Source organism: Hippopotamus amphibius, chromosome 2 (assembly GCF_030028045.1).
Source record: "Hippopotamus amphibius kiboko isolate mHipAmp2 chromosome 2, mHipAmp2.hap2, whole genome shotgun sequence".
Classification (NCBI taxonomy): domain Eukaryota; kingdom Metazoa; phylum Chordata; class Mammalia; order Artiodactyla; family Hippopotamidae; genus Hippopotamus; species Hippopotamus amphibius.
In genome coordinates, this window is record NC_080187.1 from 186,350,003 (window position 1) to 186,377,306 (window position 27,304).

The 27,304-nt window shown below is 35.9% G+C and overlaps 1 protein-coding gene across 9 annotated transcripts in view; it reads right to left on the reverse strand.

The window, feature by feature from the left end:
- UBR1 (ubiquitin protein ligase E3 component n-recognin 1) overlaps window positions 1–27,304 on the reverse strand; it is a 154,756-nt gene that overhangs the window by 50,987 nt on the left and 76,465 nt on the right. For all 9 annotated transcript variants that reach the window (XR_009051332.1, XR_009051331.1, XM_057721874.1 and 6 more), the window contains 14 exons: window positions 20,592–20,772; window positions 18,377–18,438; window positions 17,993–18,103; window positions 17,204–17,269; window positions 16,841–16,942; window positions 14,734–14,797; window positions 11,971–12,095; window positions 9,669–9,721; window positions 8,472–8,574; window positions 7,562–7,610; window positions 7,014–7,168; window positions 5,429–5,528; window positions 4,373–4,482; window positions 99–185 (listed from right to left, as the gene is read on the reverse strand). Coding sequence is in view for 7 of the 9 variants with exons in the window: in XM_057721874.1 (XP_057577857.1) it covers window positions 99–185; window positions 4,373–4,482; window positions 5,429–5,528; window positions 7,014–7,168; window positions 7,562–7,610; window positions 8,472–8,574; window positions 9,669–9,721; window positions 11,971–12,095; window positions 14,734–14,797; window positions 16,841–16,942; window positions 17,204–17,269; window positions 17,993–18,103; window positions 18,377–18,438; window positions 20,592–20,772 (1,368 nt within the window). In the remaining 2 variants the exon portion in view is untranslated. The remainder of the gene's footprint in view (window positions 1–98; window positions 186–4,372; window positions 4,483–5,428; window positions 5,529–7,013; window positions 7,169–7,561; window positions 7,611–8,471; window positions 8,575–9,668; window positions 9,722–11,970; window positions 12,096–14,733; window positions 14,798–16,840; window positions 16,943–17,203; window positions 17,270–17,992; window positions 18,104–18,376; window positions 18,439–20,591; window positions 20,773–27,304) is intronic.

A 27,304-nucleotide genomic window follows, 5' to 3' on the forward strand; every position in this document is an offset into this window, starting at 1 on the left:
ACAATAAACAGGTTCCTTCTCACACAAAGCAGCAGCTCTCTTATACCAGTAAAGTTCAAAGACAGAGATGAACATCATCATCATTATAATGTTATTACCTCATCGTTCTTAACAGATTCTGTTCCTGATGTAGTTGCTACAATTAAACAAGATTTTTCTCTTAATCGCTTCACGGTGTCAAACATCTGTGAAAAACAGATGAAATGTTAAAAAAAGACTTGGTTAGATTGATCAGGAGCAGAAAAATTCACTCATCTGATTTTGTCATCATGTCTCCAAATGTCTTTGACTTAAACTTAAAACCATTTGTCAGCATTAGAGTTGCTGTTAGAGTTTGGTTGCTCTGCAGGTCTTTGTATTATTATTATTTATTTATTTATTTATTTATTGGCTGTGTTGGGTCTTTGTTGCTGCACACGGGCTTTCTCTAGTTGCGGCAAGTGGGGGTTACTCTTTGTTGCAGTGCACGGGCTCCTCATTGAGATGGCTTCTCTTGTTGTGGAGCATGGGCTCTAGATGCGTGGGCTTCAGTAGTTGTGGTACATGGGCTCAATAGTTGTGGCTCATGGGCTCTAGAGCACAGCCTCAATAGTTGTGGTGCACGGGCTTAATTGCTCCATGGCATGTGGAATCTTCCCAGAGCAGGACTTGAACCTGTGTCCCCTGCATTGGCAGGCGGATTCCCAACCACTGCGCCACCTAGGAAGTCCTACACTTAATTTTGACATACTGGCCTGACTGGTGCTAGGTGAACTTCTTGGTCCTCTTTTCGACAATCTTGGGCTTCATGAGAGTGGCCATGATGCCAAGTAGGAGACGGCCACCACCTCCACAGGCAGTGCCGAGAAAGAACTATCTCATTCTTTTTAACAATATCAAGATTTCAGAAATAGGACAGCATGTCCATAGAACTTACAGTATTTATACTTAGAAAGCGCCTCAGTCCCATGTGGAAAAACCTCCCACAAGGAACTAACAACAAAACTTTATGTTAAGCATTTGGATAAATACCTAATGTTTATAAGAACAGATACTTGTGCTTTTTACATATTTTGACAATGAACTTTGGTACTGCAATAGAAGAATGAACTTCAGGATCGGATCTCCAATTTATAACACCATGTCCATAGGATATAAATGTTGGACTGACAGTTCAATTTACTTTTTTAAAATTGTGGTATATTGATTTATAACATAATACAAGTTTCCTGTGTACAATGTTGTATTTCTATTGGGTTGGCCAAAAGGTTCGTTCACATTTTTCTGTAAGATGCCTCTAGTAGTGCTTAGTTGTCTTTAACTTCATTCAAAACAATTCTGCTAGATTGTACTGTGACAGCTGTCACATCACCATGCATTAAAAAAAAAAAACCTATCAAAACTTGTGAATTTTTTGTAGCCATTTTAATATTGAAGATGGAAGAAAAAAGCAACATTTTCAGCATATTATGTTTTATTATTTCAAGGTAAAAACGCAACTGAAATGCAAAAAAAGATTTGTGCAGTGTATGGAGAAAGTGCTGTGACTGATCGAATGTGTCCAAAGTGGTTTGCGAAGTTTGGTGCTACAGCAGTGGTCTCCAACATTTTTGGCACCAGGAACCTGTTTAGTGGAAGACAATTTTTCCACAGACCCGGGGTGGGGGTGGGGGGATGGTCTGGGGATGATTCAAGTGCATTACATTTATTGTGCACTTTATTTCTATTATTATTACATCAGCTCCACCTCAGATCATCAGGTATTAGATCCTGGAGGTTGGGGGCCCCTGGGCTAGAGATTCTCACTGGATGATGCTCCACAGTCTGATAGACCAGTTGAAGTTGACAGCGATCAAATCGAGACTTTGAGAACAATCAACATTATACCATGTGGGAGATAGCCCACATACTCAAAATATCCAAATCAAGCGTTGGAAAATCATTTGTACCAGCTTGGTTATGTTACAAATTGTGACAGGCGATGAAAAGTGGATACTGTACAATAATGTGGAAAGGAAGAGATTGTGGGCAAGCAAAATGAACCACCACCAAGCACGCCAGAGGCCAGTCTTCATCCAAAGAAGGTGATGTTGTGTATATGGTAGGGTGGAAGGGAGTCCTCTATTATGAGCTCCTTCTGGAAAACTAAACGATTAATTCCAACAAGTACTGCTCCAAATTAGACCAACTGAAAGCGGCACTCCACGAAAAGAGTCCAGAATTAGTCAAGAAAAAACTCATAATCTTCCATCAGGATAACGCAAGACCACATGTTTCTTTGATGACCAGACGAAAACTGTTACAGCTTCGTTGGGATGATCTGATTCATCTGCCACATTCACCAGACACTGCACCTTCAGATTTCCATTTATTTCGGTCTTTACAACATTATCTTAATGGAACAATTTCCATTCTCTGAAAGATTGTAAAAGGCACCTGGAAGATTGTAAAAGGCACTTTGCTCAAAAAGAGAAAGTTTTGGGAAGATGGAATTAAGAAGTTGCCTGAAAAATAGCAGAAGGCAGTGGAACAAAAGGGTGAATACGCTGTTCAATAAAGTTCTTGGTGAAAATGAAAAATGTCTCTTTCATTTTTACTTAAACCGAAGGCACTTTTTGGCCAACCCAATACATCTCTATACACTATAGCATGCTCACCACCAAAAACTCAGTTTCCATCCATTATGATACAGCTGACCCCCTTTGTCCATTTCACTCTCCCCCTACTCTCTTCCCTCTGGTAATCACTACTCTGTTCTCTGTATCTATGTCCTTGGTTTGGTTTGATCTGTTCATATATTTAATTTAATTAATTTAATATTTCACATATGAATGAAATCTATAGAATAGTTATATACTTTACTTCTTTTACTTGTTTTTTTAAATAAAAGTCATTTTTTTCAGTTCTACTCATCTTTTATCTTATTTTTTTAAGAACTTTTATTGAGATACAATTGACATACAATAAACTGCATATATTTAAAGTGTACAATTTGATATATTTTTTCTTATTAGTAATGTATATATGGCAATCCCAGTGTCCCAATTCACCCCCCCCAACACCCCCCACTTTCCCTGCTTGGTGTCCATATGAAATCTATAGAATAGTTACCTACTTTACTTCTTTTACTTGTTTTTGTTTTATATTTCAAAATGATTATATTGGTAGGTTTAAGAAAAATACTAAATATTCATGAAATCTACTTCAAGAGAAATCTTGATAGTAAAATCATTATCTTATACTTACATATCAAATTACATCACGCTTGTTTAAGGAGTGTCTTTAAGTAATAAAAAGGACTGACTGCTTGAGGTACAAATCATGACAAAGCTCTCCTATTGATATGAATGTGGAAAATAACCACCCTATATTCTAATTATCCAAAATAATATCTAGCTGATGACATAAAAATATTTTAATAATACAGTAAGAAGACGCTCTATAACCTTGGCTTCATGTTTCCATTTGGAGGGTTTTCCATTAAAGTAACATTCTCAACCTCTCCCCCACCCCTCATTCACTCCTCCCCAAAGACACTGCCATCCACCCAATAGTTCAAGCTCCAAATCAGAAGTCATCTTTGATTCCTCTCATTTATTCCATCTAATCTATCTGCAAGTTCTATAGCTCCTACTATCACATTATACCTGAATCAGTCCAGCTTCTTGCCATCTGCTTCCTAGCCTAGGTCATGCTCATTTTTTTACCAGGATTACTGCAACAATCTTCTCATGGTTTCCCTATTTTTACTCTTGTCCCTATAACCCATTTACCCCTGACCTGTAAGGTCCTATATGACCTGGCCCCTGGCTACGCCTCTGACCTGCTGCCTACTTCTCTCTCTCCCCCATTACGTTCCAGTCACACTAGCCTTCTTTCTGGCCACCTTAGAGCTCTTGCATTGCTGTTCCCTCATTCTGGAGTACTTTTCCAGATTCTTGTAAGACTGCTTCCATGTCATTCAGTTCCAATGTCACCATCTAAAAGAGGCCTTTTCTGATAACCCATCTAAAGTTACCCTACTCATCTACTGAATTATTCTGAATTATTCTGATAATTTTTCTGTTTATTGTCTATATCTCAACATATGCTACATGATAGCAAGCACCTTATCTGTCTCTTTCAGAGTCTAGAAATGAGCATGGCACATAGCAGGTATCCAATACATATTTACTGAATAATGAAACAAATGAATAAATCTTAATTTATTAAAAATGCCCCTCCACTTAACACAGGGAAAATAAAATTATTAACATGAAAAATTATGAGTGACCATGAAAATCAGCAGTAAATGATTTTACAATTAGAGAATATTACGGTTTAATCTTAGAGGCAAGCAGAGGATTCTTAAATACTTAAATCAAGATATGATCAGTTTATTTTTCAGGTTTACCTGGAGTATCCATGTTATCATGTCCTTCTGGCCTTCTAACTGGGGGATTCCCTTGAGTTTTTCCAAAAGCATCTGTATATTCTGAGCATTCATGGCTGAACTTCCCAATCCTTTTTTAAAACACAAAAACTATATATTATGAACATATATCTTCATAATTATGCATAAATTATAATTTATAGTTAATGTTATTCACATTGATAATCAAAGTTTGCAATCAACCCCTTAACTACATTAATTTTTCAATGGAAGAATGTGCAATTACATGAAGTACTAAGTACTAAATTAAACAACCTGAAAACCTGGAATTACTTTAGGTCTCTCTTGTACATTTTCCACTGGGGATGCTAGGTGAAAACTACCCTTAATGATCTATCAAAACTTTCCTCTGCTTGGCTCACTGTCTAATAAAAGTACTTACTGAGAACCAAAGCTCCCAAAAATATGGAAGTGGGAGCTGTCATATCCATAAACTGAATAGGTTTATGATGTATTCAGAAATCTAAAAAATAGTGTTTAAATAGAAAATGAGATGCTTTTCTCTTAATTGATCTTATAAATCAACGTTCCTAGAATGTGCTCTGAAAAAAACTGTCTTAATCACATAGCGTTTAATAGAAATCTAATCTAAACCTATTTTGCTCTTCCAGGTTGAAAACGGTCCAAAACAAACACATTATCATTCACTCAGACTTTTTCAATCATTTAAAATTCAAGAACATTAATATCTTCCATAGATGGGTAGTGTGAATACTGTGGTTGAGATAGCAGCAAATATTTGATAATACTGAGACAAGGAATGAAAGTAAGAAACTATCAATGCATGCAGCCCCACCAAAGAGGGGTGAGTTCATGCAGTAAAAGGACTGTCGTGGGGATTAAAAAACATATCTGTATTATTGAAAATGTTAAAAACTAAAGATGCTATGAAAAGACTCAAAACAATTTCAGAGTTTTCTGTCTTAAGGACTAACAGATTAAAACTTTATCAGAGAGAAACCTTCCACTGCAAATTGGCAATTAGCTGAAACTGTTGAAAATGATACTGAAACATACTTGAGGCCTTATGGTAAAAGTCAAATGTCACTTCCTCTTCAGGAGATTTTTGAAGCTGTTGCTTTTCTTCTAGTAAGCCCAATGCCAGAATATGAAATGCCTGAAAAAGGAAAATAGGACAAGATCTTTAAAATTGTGCTTTTTCAGGTAAGTATATTTTAAATGGAGGTATAAAAATAAGCAATCTGATAGGTAAAAAATGTGCAAAGGTTATTATAAAAAAGCAGTCCACAGAAAACAGAAATGATATATACACATATGAAAAATGTTCAACCTTGGGAGTTCCCTGGTGGCTTAGTGGTTAGGATTCCAGGCTTCCACTGCCATGGCCTGGGTTCAATCCCTGGCTGAGGAAGTTCCCGCAAGCCGCATGGCACGGGCAAAAAAAAAAAAAGTTCAAGCTCAAAATGTGAATGAAACAAGATCATCTATTTTTCACCTATTATAATGGCAAAAAATTTAGAGGTTAGTAAAATACAGAACTGGCAAAGGTACTAGGAAGCAGGCACTTATCACCACACTGGTAATGGGAAAGTAAATCAGTACAATGTTTTTAGAGGCCAATTAGACAATATCTATCAAAAACATCAAGGTGCAGACCTAGTACCAGGAATTAGTGTGAAAGATTCATACACTTAAGTGTACAAAGATATTTGCACAACAATGTTCACTTTAATGTTCTTTGTTATACAAAGACCTAAAAACAACCTAAATGTCTATTCATAGGAGAGAGTTAAATGCATCATAGGTGTCCATATAATGAAATATGCAGCTATCAAGCATGAGGTAGGTCTACATGCACTCATGTGCAATGACTTCCAGAAGACATAAACCTTTAGGTAGGGCGCTGGGAGGCAGGAAGAAAAATTTTAACTTTCGATTTCAAATATATCTCTACGGGTTGAAATTTTTACTGCATTTATTTACCACTGTTGTAAGAAAAAAAGTGAAATACACATAGGGTATGACAGCATTTAGAGCCTCAAGACCAATAAAAGCCAAGGAAACATAGTTACGCATGTGCCAAATAAATATTCAGTTATAGCTACCAAAGGTGACATTATAACAGTATGAAGGAAAAATAGCTGCCTCCACTTAACGAGCTAATTCTCAAAACAACTTTATGAAATAATTATATTTAAACCCATTTTAGCAATGGGAAAATTACTCCTTGCTTCTTAAATGGGAAGTGGGATAACCGAAGAGGGGTAATTCAAGCCTAGATCTGTCTTCAAATCTTTATTATACTGTCTCCTGATAATACGTGTGAAATAATAAATACAGAAAACTATGATACAATAATGACATGCCAATTTATTATGAGCAGGAAAGGGCTTTTTTTTTTCCACTGCTTTTTTTAATGTAAATGATTCCCAAGAGTAAGGATCCTTAAAACTTGAGAATGTGTCACAAGGAAATCTGTGCCACATCTAAACTGTTTTCAATGACTCTTAGGTCTCAGGTGCTCTAGTTGTGGTTCTGACTGAAGTGAGAAAGTTAGACTAGGGATCTTCTCCAGACCCCTAAGGACTCTAAGAAGTAGAGAAAGTATCTGAAACAGAGAAAATATTTTCAGTACACATACCATCTGGAGCATCCCTTCAGTCCACAAGTTAGAATCTGGGTCTACTGCCCGCTCAAATATGGTCCTGAGAATGTACATCATGATATCACAATTGAGAAGGTTAACCGCTTTGCTGAAAGCAGGGCAGAATTCAGGAGGTGGTGGTGGTGGTAATGCTAAGTGGGTAGGAGATCAATGTCAGAAGAGACAAACAGGTATAATTCTATTTGGGTTATCCTACATGCAAAACTGCAAATGTCAGAATCATATATTACATGCAAAACAACACATGATCTTTGTTACCTTTAAAGCACTGAAAACGTCAACATCAGGGGAAATATAAGTTACTATGTAAGTCACCCAAAATAAACTCCATTTGTTATCAATTTAAAGTTTTATCACCACTGATGTAGGCTATATCTTAATATGTGAACAAGAAACAAAAGGTTCTTTGCACTTCCATTAGTTGCCCACTCTCAAAAGACAATAAAACAAAACCCTATATGCTTTGCTGATACAAAATCACAGATTATAGTCAAAATGTGTCAATTCACAATCTCATTTTTTACCTTCATCTTTGTTTTCCTGTTTTCTCCTTTTCTTCTGCATATGTTCAGCCTATATATATTAAAAAAAAAAAGTATTCTTAAAATATACCACTTGACAAGCATGAAACAAATGGAGTACTTTGAAGCAGGAAGGAAAGATCCACAAACCTACCAAAATACTTTATATATATTGAAATATGTATTCAAATGCTACCTTATTCTAGAAACAAAATTGTTGTCCTAGGGAAGGCCACTGCAAAATAGATGGGTAATAATCTTCATCACTAATCTAGTCCCCATTCTTTTAGTCAACAATATTTGCCTAGTGTCTACTATATATAGGGCATTGTACTACAAACTGAAAATTATTCATTTTATAAGGACAAAGCCAGGCATCACCTTAACTAAGTGATCTAACTTAACATCACTCTTAATGGCACCAACATACATTACACGTGCCTACTGATGTGATGTAACAGATCACTTACGTAGTATTCTTGCTCAATGTTTAACTTGAATCTACTTATGAGAATACAATCAGACATATCCAGAATATAGGATATTCTAAAAGACAACTAGCCTATACTCTACAGAAATGTCAATGTTATGAAAGTCAAAAAGAGGCAAAAAGATTATTCCAAATTAAAGGAGGCTATAGAAACATGACACCAAATGAAATGTATGATCCATGATTGAATCCTCCTATTCCTAACACAACTATAAAGAGTATTTCTGGTACAATCAGGAATATCTGAATAGTGCCTACAAACTAGATAACAATATTGATTCAATTTTAATTTCTTGGGTAACATAATGGCCTCTAATAATGAAAAACCAGAATGAAACTACAGAAAAACCAAGGAATTTTCTATGGAGTTGGAAAGCATAAAGTATTTTAGATTTATTTACTGAAGAGGATAACTTTTCCTACCTTGCTATGTTGTGTTTTGGAGTAATGATAAAAGTACATATTGAAGTCTTTCAATGATTCATCTTTCAGTTCATAAACTCCATGGCCTGATACACCTGGTTTCCTAAAAAGACAAAAAATACAGAGGTGAACTGCAGTGCTCTTGAAGTATGGAGTAAGACAAAATAAGAACCTAAAAATTAATCTAAAAGTTAAAATCAAGAGAAAGAACACAATCATATCTCATTCAGCTTGCTTAAACTGAAATGACAAATTTCAAGAGTAAAACTAAAAACCTACACTGCAAGCTCAAAGTCCTGATAACAGCTAAGGTGTGTCTCAGAATTATGAAATTTAAACAAACCTGAAGAAGTTTATTTTACACTATGTAGATCTGATCCCATGCTCGACTTAAATCCCTAAGGCTTTGTTTTTAGCCTCTGAAGCCTAAGACTTCCTGTTCAACTAAAGCCTGCATTGTCTGAGGCCAAATCTAAAATGACAGTAAGATATCATATCCACAGCAAATTGTAAATGAAAATATAGTGGCGAATCCTCTACAGAGAACTATAAGGAAAAGCATCAAGGCCAAAAGGAGTATACCATATTTGTTCTGCACATTAAACAGCTTTTGGTCTCTATCCAAGTAAGTGAAATATTTTATTGAACATTATTAGAGCATAAAAAAGCTACATTCTAATTTTAAAGTTATTTGAAATTAGCAATTTATCTATAAATACATTACTATAACAAGTAGAAATTCTCTCCCAGTATCAATTTTTTTTAATTTCAAGAATTAATCCGCTTAAAATCTTATTTCCACTTTATGTATCTCAAAGAATCAAAGGATTGCAAAATAATGTTTTAATCCTAGCAGAGAAAAGTCTAAAATTAGTATACAAAATAAAAATACACTAAATGAAGTCATGGCTTAGAACTGATGGGAAAGAGACTATCAGAAAGGTTTCTTTATTTATTTATTAAGTCACCTAATATCACAAATGGATATTTCTCATTCACTTGCCAAAAATACTCATTTCTTTATCATACAGGTACTAAGTGCCTACAGTGTGCCCCTTGTTCTCACTCTTTCTGTCTGTACTTTGTTTTTGCTCTTAGGAATTCAGGAAAGAACTTCAGAGCCTCTACAAAGTATCCAAAGTACAAGAACAAAGACTGGTCTACCTTTCAGAATAAGCATAAATATTAAGTACTTACTTAAATGTGGCCACTTTGTTTATGACATTCTCTAAGCCAGTTTCATTATTTTCCTGTTGAAACAATATTTTTGTCATTTTTACCTTCAGGTAATGACTTTATCTTCTCTTACTGTGAACTGAAATACACTTTCAACAGCATTCCTGAGTGTTTTACAAACAATAAAAAAAAGATCAATTTCCAATATTTAAAAATTAGGTCTAAGACCAATTAAGACTTGTTTTGAGGGACCAATTTCTTAACAGAGGCAAGATGTATGTATAAACTGCTTAAGGAAGAAATTTAAGTTTATCCTCATATATGTATACACATACAACCAATAATTCAAAGAAATTATTATTTTCTTTATCTAGTATGTACATCACCTACATCATTTAAGCACCTGCCCATGCTGTACTAATCCCTAAAACCAAGGTAATAAAATAAATAGAATCTACGGTAAAACACATATGTAGATGTCCAAATATACTCTGGCTTCTGCAATTATAATAATTTTATTTTTTCTGATTGGCCTGAACTTTTCCTTGAACAAAGAATTTTTTTGTTTGCTTCTTTTCAGCCACGTCGTGTGGCATGTGGGATCTCAGTTCCCTGATCAGGGATTGAACCCGTGCCCCTGCAGTGGAACCGTGTAGTCCTAACCACTGGACCGCCAGGGAAGTTTCAACAAGGAATTTTTTTTTTTAACCAAGTCATTTAAAATCAGGATAAGGGGACTTCCTAGGTGGCTCAGTTGTTAAGAATCTGCCTGCCAGTGCAGGGGACACAGGTTCGATCCCTGCTCCAGGAAGATCCCACATGCCTCGGAGCAACTAAGCCCGTGCGCCACAACTATTGAGCCCGTGTGCCGCAACTACTGAAGCCCATGAACCTAGAGCCCGCACTCTGCAACAGGAGAAGCCACAGAAATGAGAAGCCCACACACCACAACGAAGAGTAGCCCCCCAACTCGCCGCAACTAGAGAAAGCCCGTGTGCAGCAACTGAAGACCCAACGCAGCCAATAAATAAATAAATAAATAATAAATAAATAAAATTAAAAAAAAAATCAGGATAAGGACCTAGTCAATATACTAAAGCAAGCTCATAGATTCCTACAGTGCTGTAAAAATTAAGAAATTTAGCCTCCTTTAAAAATGTACTTGAGATAAACAGTGAAAAATTGGGGTATACAAGGCAGCATTTTTTTTTTTTGCAAAATATGGTATGTATATCACTACTGGTATGTGAAATTATTTTAGATGGCACACAGTTATATATTTTATATTTTCTGAATAGTTATTCATTTATCTTAACATGTATTGGAAAAAATTAATCTAGAATGTCAAACCTACTATTTCATTGTATTACTGCTTAGAAAGATGCTAAGGAAAAATGTAAGTTGATTTTTAAAAGTATTAATAATTATAAAACTGGTAGACAGACGTGCAAAAATTATGAGAGTGATATGCCAAATGGTAGAGACTCAGTTAATGATGAAATTGGAAAAGGAGACATTTTGGAAGAAAAATGACCAACAGTCAAAGCTTATCTCTATTCTACTTCTCTGGAAAGCCTTGATGGTACAGGTAAGTCTAATCTCTTTTAAGAATCATTATTCTAATTCAAAATTAAATCTCAGAGTAAAAAATATGACTCATAATCTTCAGGATTATTGCTTCAATATCAGCAATACTGAACATAAATATCACCTGTGGCAGCCATGAGAATGCACCCTGCAGCCCTCCAGTTAGAGAACAAAGATACAAATGTAGGCTCACTCTGGGGGACACGAGAAGGCATCAAACCTTGATTAGACTACCCAGCAGTCTAGGACACTCCTACCTAACCTTCCTTCCCTCCTTCCTTCACCTGGAGTCAGACTTGCACCACAGTCTGATGGCTCTCCCAGCCTTTCCCAGCTTCCTCACCATCTCTCTCATAGTCATTGTTCCTAATAAAATCTTAAATGTTTTGTCTTGGTATCTGCTTCTGAGAAGACCCAGACTAACACACCACCCAAATAGTCTCAGTATTTTACGAAGTCCCCTTTTCCTCTGGAGAAAATTTATGTGAAAGTACACAAAAAAAAGAGTTTCTTGCTCTACAATGTTTTCTAAATAGCCAGAATGTCTCTAAAATGTTTCCTAATACCCTAAAGCCCAGAATTAAAATTTATACCACTAAAAAATTGATGGTGAGAGTTTTATATCTGAAAATTTCCTAAACAGATTTTCCTAAAACTTCGTGTAGATTTCAATTAAAGAAAAAGAAAAACTATCCCATCTTAAGGTGAATGGAGTAAAAAACAAAACTGGACTTACATTCTCAGGTAAATTTTTGGCAATGGCACTGTGTGGCATGGGTTCAATACAAAGTAAGTGAATAATTTCTCTCATTGTGACCTCTTCTTTGGTCACGTTTCCCACTCCAGGTACATAACGTTCTCCTAATACAAACAATGAAAAGAAAAAGTAAAACAATTAATTGCTTTCCATTTAAATCTGTTCCCATCAAGAACACTGCATTAAATCAAATCTATGAGATTGTGACCAAAAATTATTTGAACATGTTCCTAAATCTGAACAAAAGTCTATTTGCTGAAAGAGGAAGAAAAATTAAGAGCTCTGAAGAACACAGGCCTTCTCTTAACCTAAACACAAACACACACACACACTCACTCACACATTATAAACAAGGCCCCTCAATTAAATTAGCATGTGTCCCTAATCCAGAAAACAAGGAAGATGGCATTGAATAAGTAGGGGCCATCAAGGAACAACAGCTTTTCTTTCAAGATCTTCCTCAATTTTGTCTCTACTTGTTATTTAAGAACAACGAAGTGAAACCTAAAAAACAAAATACTTTAAAATGTCTCTATGGGTTAAATGACAAACAGTCATGTGTATCAGGAATGGATGGTGTTGCTAACACGCCAATGCGATCAGGTTTCCATTTTTTATAATGATAAACTGCCAGATGGAGAGAGAAAATAGCTAAATTAACTATGGGAACTTCACTGGTGTCAGCAGCATCTAATTCCCAGTGCCTCAAGAAGGCTTAAAATATTTGACCTTATGTCACCACCGATTTTCAATACTACAACATGTGTACAAAGTCCTATGATACCTATAAGAGGGTTATTACAAAGACAGGAATTTTTTGCCTAAGAGAGTTGATGAATTCTACAAACTAGCCAAAGAATGACATTTTGTTAATTTAATTCACTTCCAAGACTCATTCCTCTTTAAACACTTTGTAATTTTCAATTTTTTTCACCAAAATAGTACCCTCTATAAGTTTTGTGCTAGGCAGAATCTTAGAGATGATGTAGATTACTTTCACATTTTACAAACAGAGAATTTGACAGACTTCCTAGGTTGCTCAGTGGTTAAGAATCTGCCTGCCAATGCAGGGGACATGGGTTTGATCCCTGCCCTAGGAAGATACCACATGACACAGAGCAACTAAGCCCATGCGCCACAACTATTGAGCCCATGTGCCACAACGACTGAAGCCCACGTGCCTGGAGCCCATGCTCCACAACAAGAGAAGCCACTGCAATAAAAGCCTGCACACCACAATGAAGAGCAGCCCCTGCTCACAGCACCTAGAGAAAGTCCGTGTGCAGCAACGAAGACCCAATAAATAAATAAATTAATTAATTTAAAAAAAAAAGAATTTGAGACGATGGGACTTCCCTGGTGGCATAGTGGTTAAGATTCCAAGCTCCCAATGCAGGGAGTCCATGTTCGATCCCTGATCTGGAACTAGATCCCACATGCATGCCACAACTAAGGAGCTGGTGAGCCGCAACTAAGGAGTCCACCAGTTGGAATTAAGGAGCAGGCAAGCCGCAACTAAGGAGCCTGCCTGCCGCAACTAAGACCTGGTGCAATCAAATAAATAAATAAGAATTTGAGACCCTAAAAATGTAAATGGCAAGGTCAAGACTAGATCTTCTGATTCCTAATCCAAATCTTTTGCTACTTCTTAATGTTTTCTCCATAATATAATCAGACATTTTACACACACACACACTTTTAAAACTGATGACTCCTAAAAGTCATAAACTTATACTCAGGAATGTAGCAGGTATTAACTAAAAATCAAATCACATAGAAGGAAATACCCAATAAATTTGGGTAAACAAAATAACAGCAAAATAATAGTGGCAATAATAAAATATTAAAATATAAAACAGCAAAAATATATTAGCATTCTAATACATAGTATTAATACACAGTATTAGAAATTCTTCATATAGTATTCCAAGAACAAACACAAAAATTCCCAAGTTTTTGTATTTTAATAAAGTATGTCATCAACTTAAAAATCTTTTATACATTTTTAATTTGTCCATATTTTTCAGCAGTTTCCTATGGAATACTCTCTAATTATTCCATAAGAGTTAGTGCCTGGAAGATTTACATCTCACTTAGCAATGAAGATTTACCACACTTCCTGCTGAGACAAGCAGCTACTCCAGCAACTAGCTCCCTAACAGGCAAAATGAACCCAAGTTTTCAGATTTGGCTAATGGCTAGAATGCTCGCTAGGAACCATTAATACAAAGCAGTGTCTCCTGCAGTAAAGTAAGAAACAAGAGCCAGAATGAGAGGTCAAGAACTTTTACTTACCTGGTAAAATCAACAGAGACTATAATATAGAATATACAAAAGTAGAAGTATGGCCAATATTTGCACAAAGTAATTTAAAAGAATGACTTGATGAAAATATATCTTACTTAGATGTAAGTTACATTGAAATTTCATATATATATATATATATATAATTTTTAGCACTCTACATATATTTATTTTACATCTGTGTTTCTAACTAGGATAATTATATCCCAGACCCCTACAAACAAGTCAAAACACTTACAAAACAGGTATTGAAAAATGAAGATGTAATAGCTGTACTTTTTTAAAGATGAGTTTCTAAACGTATCAGTAACATTAGTCACAGTAATCTCTAATATTCTCTGCTGTATTTGGGATAAGAACAAAATAACTTACAGTTCTTATTAATGTTCTCTCTAAAACATAACTCATGTTCTATTTCAAAACATGTTTTAATCTTACCCACAATGTAGATGAGGACTTGAAGCATTTCTTCTATTAAGGTATTATATTGTTTAATCAAATCCTATAGAATTGTAAAAAAAAAATTAGTTACATAAGAACCAAAAACCTCCATAAAATACACATTTTTTTCTGGATCAGATTGACAATCCAACCAATCCAGTATTTTCTTTCAGACCACAGCAAGAGACAATTATGAGGTGAATAATTCCCTTTTTCTGACATCAAATTCAACTAGATTCACAGTACTTGGCATGTAATAAGAACTCAGTAACAATTGTTAAAAATTGTTTTTATTATCATTATTCCCCATCAAGCCTTCAGTCAACAAAAGAATTCTAATCTTGAACTTTTCCTCTACTATTGGCTTTGTTCTTACCTGGGTTGGTAAGACAGTGGCTTCAACAGGTAACTAACAGTTACAGTGAGAGTACCCTTCCCTAATACACCTGTTATTTAAATACTACAGTAAATTAGATATTCATTTTCATTGAGTATAAAAACATGACTAAAAATTAGCTCTGTATTTTATATGCTATCCTTTGGTCCTTTGCAAGTGACTTCTAATTTGAAGAATAAAATAATGTAATTCATAAGTTCAAAGTAGTCAAAGGCTCCTTTATAACCTGGTATCAAATATTAAAACAATGAAGATGTGACAAAACTCCAGAGACAAATTATAAACTGTAAAAAATGTACTGATAACAAATACAAGTAAAGAATTAATATCTTTACTAAATAAGGAACTCTTACAAAAACAGGAAAAAGGTAAAGGACAGGAACAGATAATTCACAACCAAAATGGGGAAAAAAAGGCCAATAATCATGAAAACAGGATTATCAACCTCACTGATAATTACAGAACGACAAATGAAAATTAAACACCATCTCTCACGTATCAGATCAACATCTTTCACATATCAGATCAACGAAGATTAACAATACCAGTGCCATTATAGATGTACACACTGCTAGAGAGAGCTTAAATTGGAGTTACTTTTCTGAGAGCAACTTGACAATATGTATTCAGAGTCATTAAAAGAGCACATTGTATTCACCATCAAATTCACTTTGAAGAATTTATCTTAGTATAACTAGACAAGTGTTTCAACCTTGAGGTGCAGAGATGTTTATAAGAGCAAAAAAACCTCGAAAAACCTCTTCAGCAAAAGGGGACTAAAGTATAATGCATTCATATAGTGCAATACTACACAGCCACTAAAAGTTATGATGTAGGACTTCCGTGGTGGTGCAGTGGTTAAGAATCTGCCTGCCAATGTAGGGGACATGGGTTCAATCCCTGGTCCAGGAAGATTCCACATGCCGCAGAGCAACTAAGCCCCTGTGCCGCAAACAACTGAGCCTGCGCTCTGGAGCCCGAGAACCACAACCACTGAGCCCGCATGCCTAGAACCTGTGCTCTGCAACAAGAGAAGCCACTGCACTGAGAAGCCCATGCACTGCAACGAAGAGTAGCCCCTGCTCACCACAACTAGAGAAAGCCCGCGCATAGTAACAAAGACACAATACAGACAAAAATAAATAAATAAATTTTGTTAAAAGTTAAAAAAAATTATGATGTAAAAAAAAGATGATGTAGTTGTATACTTATTTAGTGACAAGAAAAAAAACCTATCATATTTCATTAAGCACAGGAAGCAAATACAAAATAGTCCATGTAAAAGATTCAATTTTTCCTTTAAAAATAAACAAGACATCAAAACTTTAAAAGTGATCATTTCTAGAAGGCAGAGTTTCATGTGATTTTTCTTCTCCTTTTCATTAGTCTACATACAGTCATCCCTCAGTATCTGCAAGGGTTGGCTCCAGGATCCCTACTGATACCAAAATCCACAGATTCTCAAGTCTCTTATACAAAATGGCTAGTACAGTTGGGATTCTGCATCCATGAATATGGAGGGCCAACTATATTCTAGTTTTTATACAGTAAAAAGAGTATATGTGTATATATGTAGAAGTATATGTATGTTTTATGGATTTGCCTGATTTTTGGAGATATACATAAATAAATAAAAATCTTAAATATGATTTAAATTGTTAACAATATTTCCTTTGGAATTAATACATACCAGTTTCTGTCACTTACCTGGTCTTTTCTGGATATGGTCTTGTTAAAAGCATCAGCAAGTTCATACCTCTGAAGTATCAGTAATAAGAATTTGTTGGGCTCCATTAAAGATGCACCAATCTGTAAAAGAAATCAAGTACATAGTTCTCATGTATTAAATGGAGAAACACTTTGTCTTTAGTACGACTATGAGAAAAATTATAAGGTAAATCTGCAGAAGATAATGTAGTAGTCCCTTCCACTTCTATGACACTATATTCATTTCAACAGTGAGAAAAATTTAAGTAAATAAAGTTAACAATAATTATAATATCTTCTCTTATTATAAGGAACTTAGGAAGGAAGGTTAAGACAAATATCAGAAGTAATTTAAATAGGTACCTGAAGCATAATGATATCTTTATCATACATTTCTTCTCTGCACTTAACATCTTGGTAATAAAACACCTATAAAAGGTAGAATAGAAGCTAAAAGAATCATTTTATTTCAAACAGAATTCTCAACAAAAACTATTCTTAAAACTTTCTCTAAACTAGACACCCCAAGAACTCTTTTATGGTAAAAAATAAGCTATAAATCTATGAATCATTTTAAGGGATTTGTGAGGATGAAGTGAGAAAATATGGCATGAAAATAATTCAGAGTTAAAAATGCTCTATCCTAGTTATTATTCTCAACATGCGTAACAAAAGAATTTACTTTCCCTAAGTTTAAAATACCCACTTCAAAAAAAGGAAACCAATTTCCACAATCAATCATAACACCATTTTCCTCCCAGGTGGTAATTTTACAAGTTCTGTTTCCCCATCTTTTAGGAAAAGCACTTCTCCTTATTTGCTCTAAAACAGAGGGAAAAACTGTAAGATGCCCTTCAATTAAGACTGGTGGTGGGAAGATTACAGGTCCCCAAGTAAGGTAATCTTCAGAAAAGGCATATATTAGTGGGAAGGTGTCTGCTGGTACTACTGGCTTTCACCTAATCTATCCACTTAACAGGATTAAAGGAGAAATGTCTATATGGCCACTAGAACTTTCATTTCTGAGTTTATATAAGAGAACAGAAAACAAAAATACTCAGCAAAATCCAGGGACACAAGGTAAAATACAGAAAAGAAAAAGCAAGCAGAAAATGAACACATTCATAATGTCAATAACAGGTTTTGTCATACCTGGCTAATGAGAGAGAGCCCATTTCTTCGCCACATCTCAGCAACAACCTGGGCAACCAATACCAGACAACGCAAAGGATATTCCACCAGTACATCTACTTGAAAATCCTCCTGAAACAGAGTAAGATCAATTCCATTATTTCTCAGAGGGCTTGGAGGTTATGGCACTACATATTGCTCAGTTTTTTCATCTGTAAAACAGAAGAGCTTGAACTAGATGACTCTAAGTCCTGTGATTCAGATTTCAATGTTTTACCATATAGACACAAAATTACTAATTGGGAATTACTCAAGTAGATTTCAAAATATTCCTTTTTTTCCCACTCAACCAAGAGGTATTTGAAATAGAATATAAGCAAATCAACATTTAACACAGTCACTTACAAAAGGCACAAATTCATGCAGTCTTGAAACAGCACCTAGCCTGCTTAAACGCACATGAAGACCTAAAGGTTAAAAAAAAAGAGAGAAAAATGAGAAAGCAATAAATCCAGCTGATTTGTTTCCTAGTTAACTCATCAAGTTTGAAGACCTGTGAGATTTAAATATACATTTATTGAGTTTAGAAATGACATCTTAGAATGCAAACTTTTGATTTCTAATTTTGAAACACAGTATTACTAACATTTAAGATCCTACATTGTACAAGGTGCGCTTATAAATTATATAAAAATAATATTCTGCCTCTTAAGAAATTATTCTCCTCTTAACCAAGCATCAAAAGAAATGAAAACTGATAAACGACAGGGTCTTACTGTATAATACTAGGAACTGTATTCAATATCCTGTGATAAACCATAATGGAAAATAATATGAAAAAGAATATACATGTGTATAACTGTGTCATTTTACTGTATAGCAGAAATTAAACACAACACTGTAAATCAACTATACTTCAATAAAATAAAAAGAAATAAAGCTAATCTAGGTATTTATTTTTATAAAAATAGAAGCAACATAAAATTACATGTCAATTATACCATATACAAAAATTAACTAAAAATGAATCAAAGATCTGAACACAGGAGCTAAAACTATAAAACTCTTAGAAAATAACACAGGGAAAAGGCTTCACAACACTGGATTTGGCAATAATTTATTGGATATGACACCAAAAGTACAGGCAACCAAAGGGAAAATAAATGAAACTACACCAAATTAAAAACTTTTGTGCATCGAAGGACACTATCAACAAAGTGAAAAGGCGACCTATAGAATTGGAGAAAATATCTGCAAACCATATATCTGATAAACAGTTAATATGTAGAATATACAAAGAACTCCAATAACTCAACAACAAAATCTGATTAAAAAATAGACAAAGGACTTGGACATTTCTCCAAAGAAAATATACATATGGTCAGTAAGCATAGGAAAAGATGCTCAGTATCACTAATCATTAAGGAAATGCAAATCAAAACCACAAGGAGATACCACTTTACACTTATTAGGATGGGTATTTAAAAAACAAAAAGTAACAAGTGTTGATGAGAATGTAAAGAAATTGGAATCCTTGCGTACTGCTGCTGGGAATGTAAAATGCTGTAGCTGCTACAGAAAACAATATGGCGGTTCCTCAAAAAATTAAAAAGTAGAATTACCTTATGACCCAGCATTTCTACTTTATGGGTATATACCCCAAGAATTGAAAACAAGGACTCAAATGGATATTTGGACACTTGTGTTCATGGCAACATTATTCAACAACAGCCAAGAGATGTAAACAACCCAAGCATCTACTGGAGGACGAACAGATAAACAAAATGTGGTATATACATACTATGGAATATTACTCAACCTTAAAAATGAAGAAAATCTGACACATACTACAACATGGATGAACTTTGAGGACATTATGCTAAATGAACTAATTCAGTTATAAAACAGCATGAGTATGATTTCACTTACATGAGGTACCTAGAGTAGTCAAGTCATAGAGACAGAAAATCAGCGACGTTTTTTCTGGGAATGTGCACAAATTTCAGAATGGGAAGATAAAAAATTCTGGATATGGATGGTGGTGATGGTTGTACAACAATATGAATGTACTTACTGGCCCTGAACTATGTACTTAAAAATGATTAAAATGGTAAATTTTATGTTACATATATTTTACCGCAATTAAAAATATAAATATATACACTTTTATAAAGTTGTTAAAGGAAAAAGAAACTGACAGCGTCAATTAACATGGAAATGCAAATCAAAGGATGATTAAAGAAAATCTATGTTTTCTTTCTTTTAGTGGTGAAAGGATCAGTGACACAGTCAACACACTGGTGGATTCAGGCAGAGAATAGGGTGAAAAAACAGCAACAAGATTTTCCTATATTTACGTTTGGTTAGGCGATAAGTTACCAAGTCAGTCTTTAAGTGTATACTATAAGGATCCATTAGTTGACCCAGAAAACAAAGACCCAGGTAAATAAGCACCCTTCGATGTTCCGGTCACAGCTCTTTGAAGGACAGTGACAGCTCTCAACTGCAGTCTGATCTGAGTATGTCTGTGCATACTGAGCACAAAATCAATACTGATTTTAATATGAATATCTAGAAAACAAAGCTAATAGAAACATGAAAAAACCAAATAAACGCTCACCAGCAAGAGTCCTAGAGAGTGGCAGATGTATGCTTACAAGATCTTCAGATACTCTGTAGGACTTAGTTTCCAAAGTATGACCACACAATTGTACTACTGTTTTGCTACTAGATTTGAAACTTGTACTGCATCTCATCACAGCTTTATGACATTCTTTATAAGCCACTAGTAAGAGTTCTTCCTAAAAAAAAAATAAAAATGCAAATAAACTGATGTTATCTACTTTACTACATCACTCAATAAATATTCACTAGATACAAACACAAAATTGTTCTATGTGTTACTAGAGCTACCTCAATAGGATCTGTAAACCTGCAGGAAACATTAAGACAGTCAGACACACATATGCACACTTAAAACCAAACTAAAAGATTGTAAGCCACGTAAATGGTATAAATTAATAACCTCAATAGCTCAAAAGGAAAGAAAGAAAGAAAGAAAGAAAGAAAGAAAGAAAGAAAGAGAGAGAGAGAGAAAGAAAGAAAGAAAGAAAGAAAAGAGAGAGAAAAGAAGAATCACAAACAACTGGGAATACATATTTGTAAAAGTAGCTTTTGAGTGGGGTCTGAAAGAATATGCAGAATTTAAGTATGGTGAGAAGATGGAGAGATGGTAGCACTGTAAGCAGAGATATAGAATAAACAAAGAGAAATAAGAGGAAGTACAACTCCTGTTCAGGCAATGGAAAGGAATAAAAACTAGATAAATCAAAGGGTTTATGGATAGAATTAATGAACAATTAAACTGGAAATATGCCTTGGCATTGCCATGTGAATTGGAATATACTGATAGTGTCTGAAGCATAATAATGTAGTCAACATAATTGCTTCAAGAAGAATTAGTGGATGGGACTTTCCTGGTGGTACAGTGGTTGAGAATCTGCTTGCCAACAGGGTACACAGGTTCAATCCCTGGTCCGGGAAGATTCCACATGCCGTGGAACAACCAAGCCTGTGCACCACATCTACTGAGGCTGAGCTCTAGACCCATGAGCCACAACTACTGAGCCCGTGTGCGGCTGCAGCCTACAACAAAGAGTAGGCCTCGCTCACTGCAACTAGAGAAAGCCTGCATGCTGCAACAAAGATCCAATGCAGCCAATAAATATTAATTAATTAAAAAAAAAAGAATCAGTGGGTGTCACTGACGGTGGCAGATTGGAGAGGGTAGTGTTAGGAGACAAGGAAACCAACAGAAAGTTTACTACTAAGTTAAGTGTAGGGGATAAGGGACTCAACTAGGGTGGGGGCAATCAGGGCAAAAAAGAAAAAACCCATAGAAGGAAGTTAGGGTTATAAAATAAACTTAGGATAAGGAAGACTCAGATCTGTGTGAGTATGGCAGGGAGGTGAGTCATACAAAGTACATTAAAAAATACTTTTTAAGAGTATTTCTCACACATTTTATCTTACAAAAGGAATTTTACAGTTAAATTTTGGGAATATCCCTCTTAGAAAAGAGCACACTGATTAATCAAAGGGTTTGAGAAGTTCAGTGGCTTAAAAAAATCATGTCTGATTCTGTTCCACCTAGCATTTCCCAATCTTAGGTGAACACAACACTTTTTTCCCCTCAAAAGTCTGTTAGCATCTAACACACTGAACACAGTGGCTCTCAGAATTCCTGCATGGATGAACATATGCATCATGGTGGCATGAACAGAACAAGGGATTCAAAAAGAGAAAATGCATGCTGGAAGTAGAATGAAAGGATGACAAATCAAGTTAAGATATTCTGAGTTTGAAATATAAATGGAAGATCTAAGCAGTAATGTGTAGCACACAAACAGAAGTGATACCATAGCTTGGGAAAATTATGAAGTTTTAACTGGGGTGGAAGAAATAAAAGTTCTGTAAGAAAAAACACTGGGGAATGTCTCATTTAGTAGGCAGAAGAAATTGATGTGAAAAAGGCAATCATTTCTTGAAATAGGTACTCAGTAACAGAAATATTAAGATAAGTAGGTTTGTGAAAATCAGAGGGAAAGAGTTTCAAAATGATTAAGATTCTCAAAAGCATACAATGTTACAGATATTTAAGGAAGATGGGGGACTTAGAAAAGACCTCTGAATTTGGTTACTAAATAGATCCTTTGAAATTTTCTCAAAAAGCAGTTCCTATAAATTGGTAAGGGCAGAAGCCTGGCTCTAAAGAAGTTTTAGAAGCTAAAGAGAGTCAACAGTAAATGCAGATGACTTCCAAAGGTTTTGCAGATGTCAAGATGAACACCACACACTTTAACCTCATCTCCAACAATAAAGCATGCCCTCCATAAACATGAGGAGAGCCAAAAAGTATACTCTGTGGTAGCTGCGGGACAATATTTCCTGTCCTTATTGTTCTATACAGCTACTGTACTAGATTAAAGTCTACTGTGTTTGTGAGGGTGACCGCTACTCTGAACCCATGACCAATGGCTACTGGTGGAACAGAAGAGGTAAAAAAGAGATTCATGAGGTAGCAATGATGAGTAAGGGGGCTTTTATTCTCATTGTTCTTAAGAATAGGACAGTCCTAAAGGATTAATCTCCAAAATATACAAGCAGTTCATGCAGCTTAATACCAAAAAAGCAAATAACCCAATCCACAAATGGACGGAAGACCTAAATAGACATTTCTCCAAAGAAGACATGCAGATGGCTAACAAACACATGGAAAGATGCTCAACATCACTAATCATTAGAGAAATGCAAGTCAAAGCCACAATGAGGTATCACCTCACACCTGTAAGAATGGCCATCATCAAAAAATCTACAAACAGTAAATGCTGGAGAGGGTGTGGAGAAGAGGGAACCCTTCTGCACTGCCAGTAGGAATATAAATTGGTACAGCCAGTATGGAGGTTCCTTAAAAAACTAAAAATGGAACTACCATGTGACCCCAGCAATCCTACTACTGGGTATATACCCAGAGAAAACCATAATCCAAAAAGAAACACGTACCACAATGTTCACTGCGGCACTATTTACAATAGCCAGGACACGGAAGCAACCTAAATGCCCATCAACAGATGAATGGAGACTAATGGCAAGATGGTGGAGTAGGAGGACGAGCGCTCACTCCCTCTTGCAAGAGCACCGGAATTACATCTAACTGCTGAACAATCATTGACAGAAAGACACTGGAACTCACCAAAAAAAACCACCCCACATCCAGAGACAAAGGAGAAGCTGCAATAAGACAGCAGGAGGGGCGCAATCGTGTTAAAATCAAATCCCATAAATGCTGGGTGGGTGACACACAAGCTGGAGAACAGTTATACTGCAGAAGTCTTGAGGGTTCTGAGCCCCACGTCAGGCTTCCTAACCTGGCGGTCCAGCAACGAGAGAAGGAATCCCCAGAGAATGAGACTTTGAAAGCCAGCGGGATTTGATTGCAGGACCTCCACAGGACTGGGGGAAACGGAGACTCCACTCTTGGAGGACACACAAAAAAGTGTGCTCACCAGGACCCAGGGAGAAGGAGCAGTGACCCCACAGTAGACTGAACCAGACCTACCTGCTGGTGTTGGAGGGTTGCCTGCAGGGGTGGGGGGCAGCTGTGGCTCACCGAGGAGACAGTAGCACTAGCGGCAGGGGTTCCAAGAAGTGCACATTGGCATGAGCCCTCCCGGAGTCAGCCACTAGCCCAATCAAAGAGCCTGTAAGCTCCAGTGCTGGGTAGCCTCAGGCCAAACAACGAACAGGGTGGGAACACAGTTCCACCCACTGGCAGACAAGCAGATTAAAGTGTCACTGAGCTCCACCCACCAAATCAGATTAAAGTTTTACTGAGCTCCGCCCACTCAGCTGAACCCACCATCAGCCCCTCCCATTAGGAAGCACCCACAAGCCTCCTAGATAGCTTCCTCCACAAGAGGGCAGACAGCAGAATCAAGCAGTATCACCAGTATTTCATCTTGTGGAACTGAAAAACACAGCCACAGAAAGACAGAGAAAAGGAAAAGGCAAAAGACTTTGTACCAGATGAAGGCACAAGATAAAACACCAGACAGACAACTAAAGGAAGAGGAGATAGGCACTCTTCCGGAAAAAGAATTCAGAATAATGATGGTGAAGATGATCCAGGACTTTGAAAAAAGACTGGATGCAAAGATCGAAAAGTTGCAAGAAAAGTTTACCAAAGACCCAGAAGAATTAAAGAACAAACAAACAGAGATATGCAACACAATAACTGAAATGAAAAATACACTAGAAGGAACCAATAGCAGATTAACTGAGGCAGAAGGGCGAATAAGTGACCTGGAAGACAGAATGGTGATCATCACTGATGCAGAAAAGAATAAAGAAAAAAGAATGAAAAGAACTGAAGACAGCCTAAGAGACCTCTGGGACAGTGTTAAATGCACCATCATTTGCATTATAGGGGTCCCAGAAGGAGAAGAGAGAGAGAAAGGACCCAAGAAAATATGGGAAGAGATTATGGTTGAAAACTTCCCTAACATGGGAAAGGAAATAGCTTCCCAAGTGCAGGAAGTGCAGAGAGTCCCAGGCAGGATAAATCCAAGGAGAAACACACCAAGACATATAGTAGTTAAACTGACAAAAATTAAAGACAGAGAAAAGTTATTAAAAGCAACAAAGGAAAAATGACAAATAACATACAAGGGAACTCCCATAAGGGTAACAGCCGATTTCTCAGCAGAAACTCTGCAAGCCAGAAGGGAATGGCACGATATATTTCAAGTGATGAAAGGGAAGAACCTACAACCAAGAATCCTCTACCCAGCAAGGATCTCATTCAGTTTCGATGGAGAAATCAAAAGCTTTACAGACAAGGAAGAGCTAAGAGAATTCAGCACCACCAAACCAGCCCTACAACAAATGCTAAAGGAACTTCTCTAAGCGGGAAACATAAGAGAAGAAAAGGACCTACAGAAACAAAAACAAAACAATTAAGAAAATGGTAATAGGAACATACATATCGATAATCACCTTGAATGTAAATGGACTAAATGCACCAACCAGAAGACAAAGACTGGCTGAATGGATACAAAAACAAGACCCATATATATGCTGTCTCCAAGAGACCCACTTCAGACCTAGGGACACATACAGACTGAAAGTGAGGGGATGGAAAAAGATATTCCATGCAAATGGAAATCAAAAGAAAGCTGGAGTAGCGATACTCATATCAGATAAAATAGACTTTAAAATAAAAAATGTTACAAGAGACAAGAGAGGACACTACATAAAGATCGAGGGATCAGTCCAAGAAGAAGAGATAACAATTATAAATATATATGCACCCAATAGAGAAGCACCTCAATACATAAGGCAGATGCTAACAACTATGAAAGAGGAAATCGACAGGAACACAATAATAGTGGGGGACTTTAACACCCCACTTACACCAATGGACAGATTATCCAGACAGAAAATTAATAAGGAAACACAAGCTTTAAATGACACAATAAATCAGCTGGATTTAATAGATGTCTATAGGACATTACATCCAAAAACAGCAGATTACACATTCTTCTCAAGTGCACATGGAACATTCTCCAGGAAAGATCACATTTTGGGTCATAAATCAAGCCTTGGTAAATTCAAGAAAATTGAAATCGTATCAAGCATCTTTTCTGACCACAAGGCTATGAGATTAGAAATCAATTACAGGAAAAAAACTGTAAAAAAAACTCAAACACATGGAGACTAAACAATACGCTACTAAATAACCAACAGATCACTGAAGAAATCAAAGAGGAAATCAAAAAATACCTAGAGACAAATGACAATGAAAACACAACGATCCAAAACCTATGGGATGCAGCAAAGGCAGTTCTAAGAGGGACATTTATAGCGATACAATCCTACCCCAAGAAACAAGAAAAATCCCAAATAAACAATCTAACCTTACACCTAAAGAAACTAGAGAAAGAAGAGCAAACAAAACCCCAAGTTAGTAGATGGAGAGAAATCATAAAGATCAGAGCAGAAATAAATGAAATAGAAATAAAGAAAACAACAGCAAAAATCAATAAAACTAAAAGCTGGTTCTTTGAGAAGATCAATAAAATTAATAAACCTCTAGCAAGACTCATCAAGAAAAAGAGGGAGAGGACTCAAATCAATAAAATTAGAAATGAAAAAGGAGAAGTTACAACAGACACCACAGAAATAAAAAGCACCATAAGAGACTACTACAAGCAACTATATGCCAATAAAATGAACAACCTGGATGAAATGGACAGATTCTTAGAAAGGTATAATCTTCGAAGACTGAATCAGGAAGACACAGAAAATATAAACAGACCAATCACGAGTAATGAAATTGAAACTGTGATTAAAAATCTCCCAAAAAACAAAAGCCCAGGACCAGATGGATTCACAGGTGAATTTTACCAAACATTTAGAGAAGAGCTAACACCCATCCTTCTCAAACTCTTCCAAAACATTGCACAGGAAGGAACAATCCCAAACTCATTTTATGAAGCCACCATCACCCTGATACCAAAACCAGACAAAGATACTACAAAAAAAAGAAAACTACAGACCAATATCACTGATGAATTTAGATGCAAAAATTCTCAACAAAATACTAGCCAACAGAATCCAACAACACATTTAAAGGATCATACACCATGATCAAGTGGGGTTTATCCCTGGAATGCAAGGATTCTTCAATATATGCAAATCAATCAATGTGATACACCATATTAACAAATTGAAGGATAAAAACCACATGATCATCTCAATAGATGCAGAAAAAGA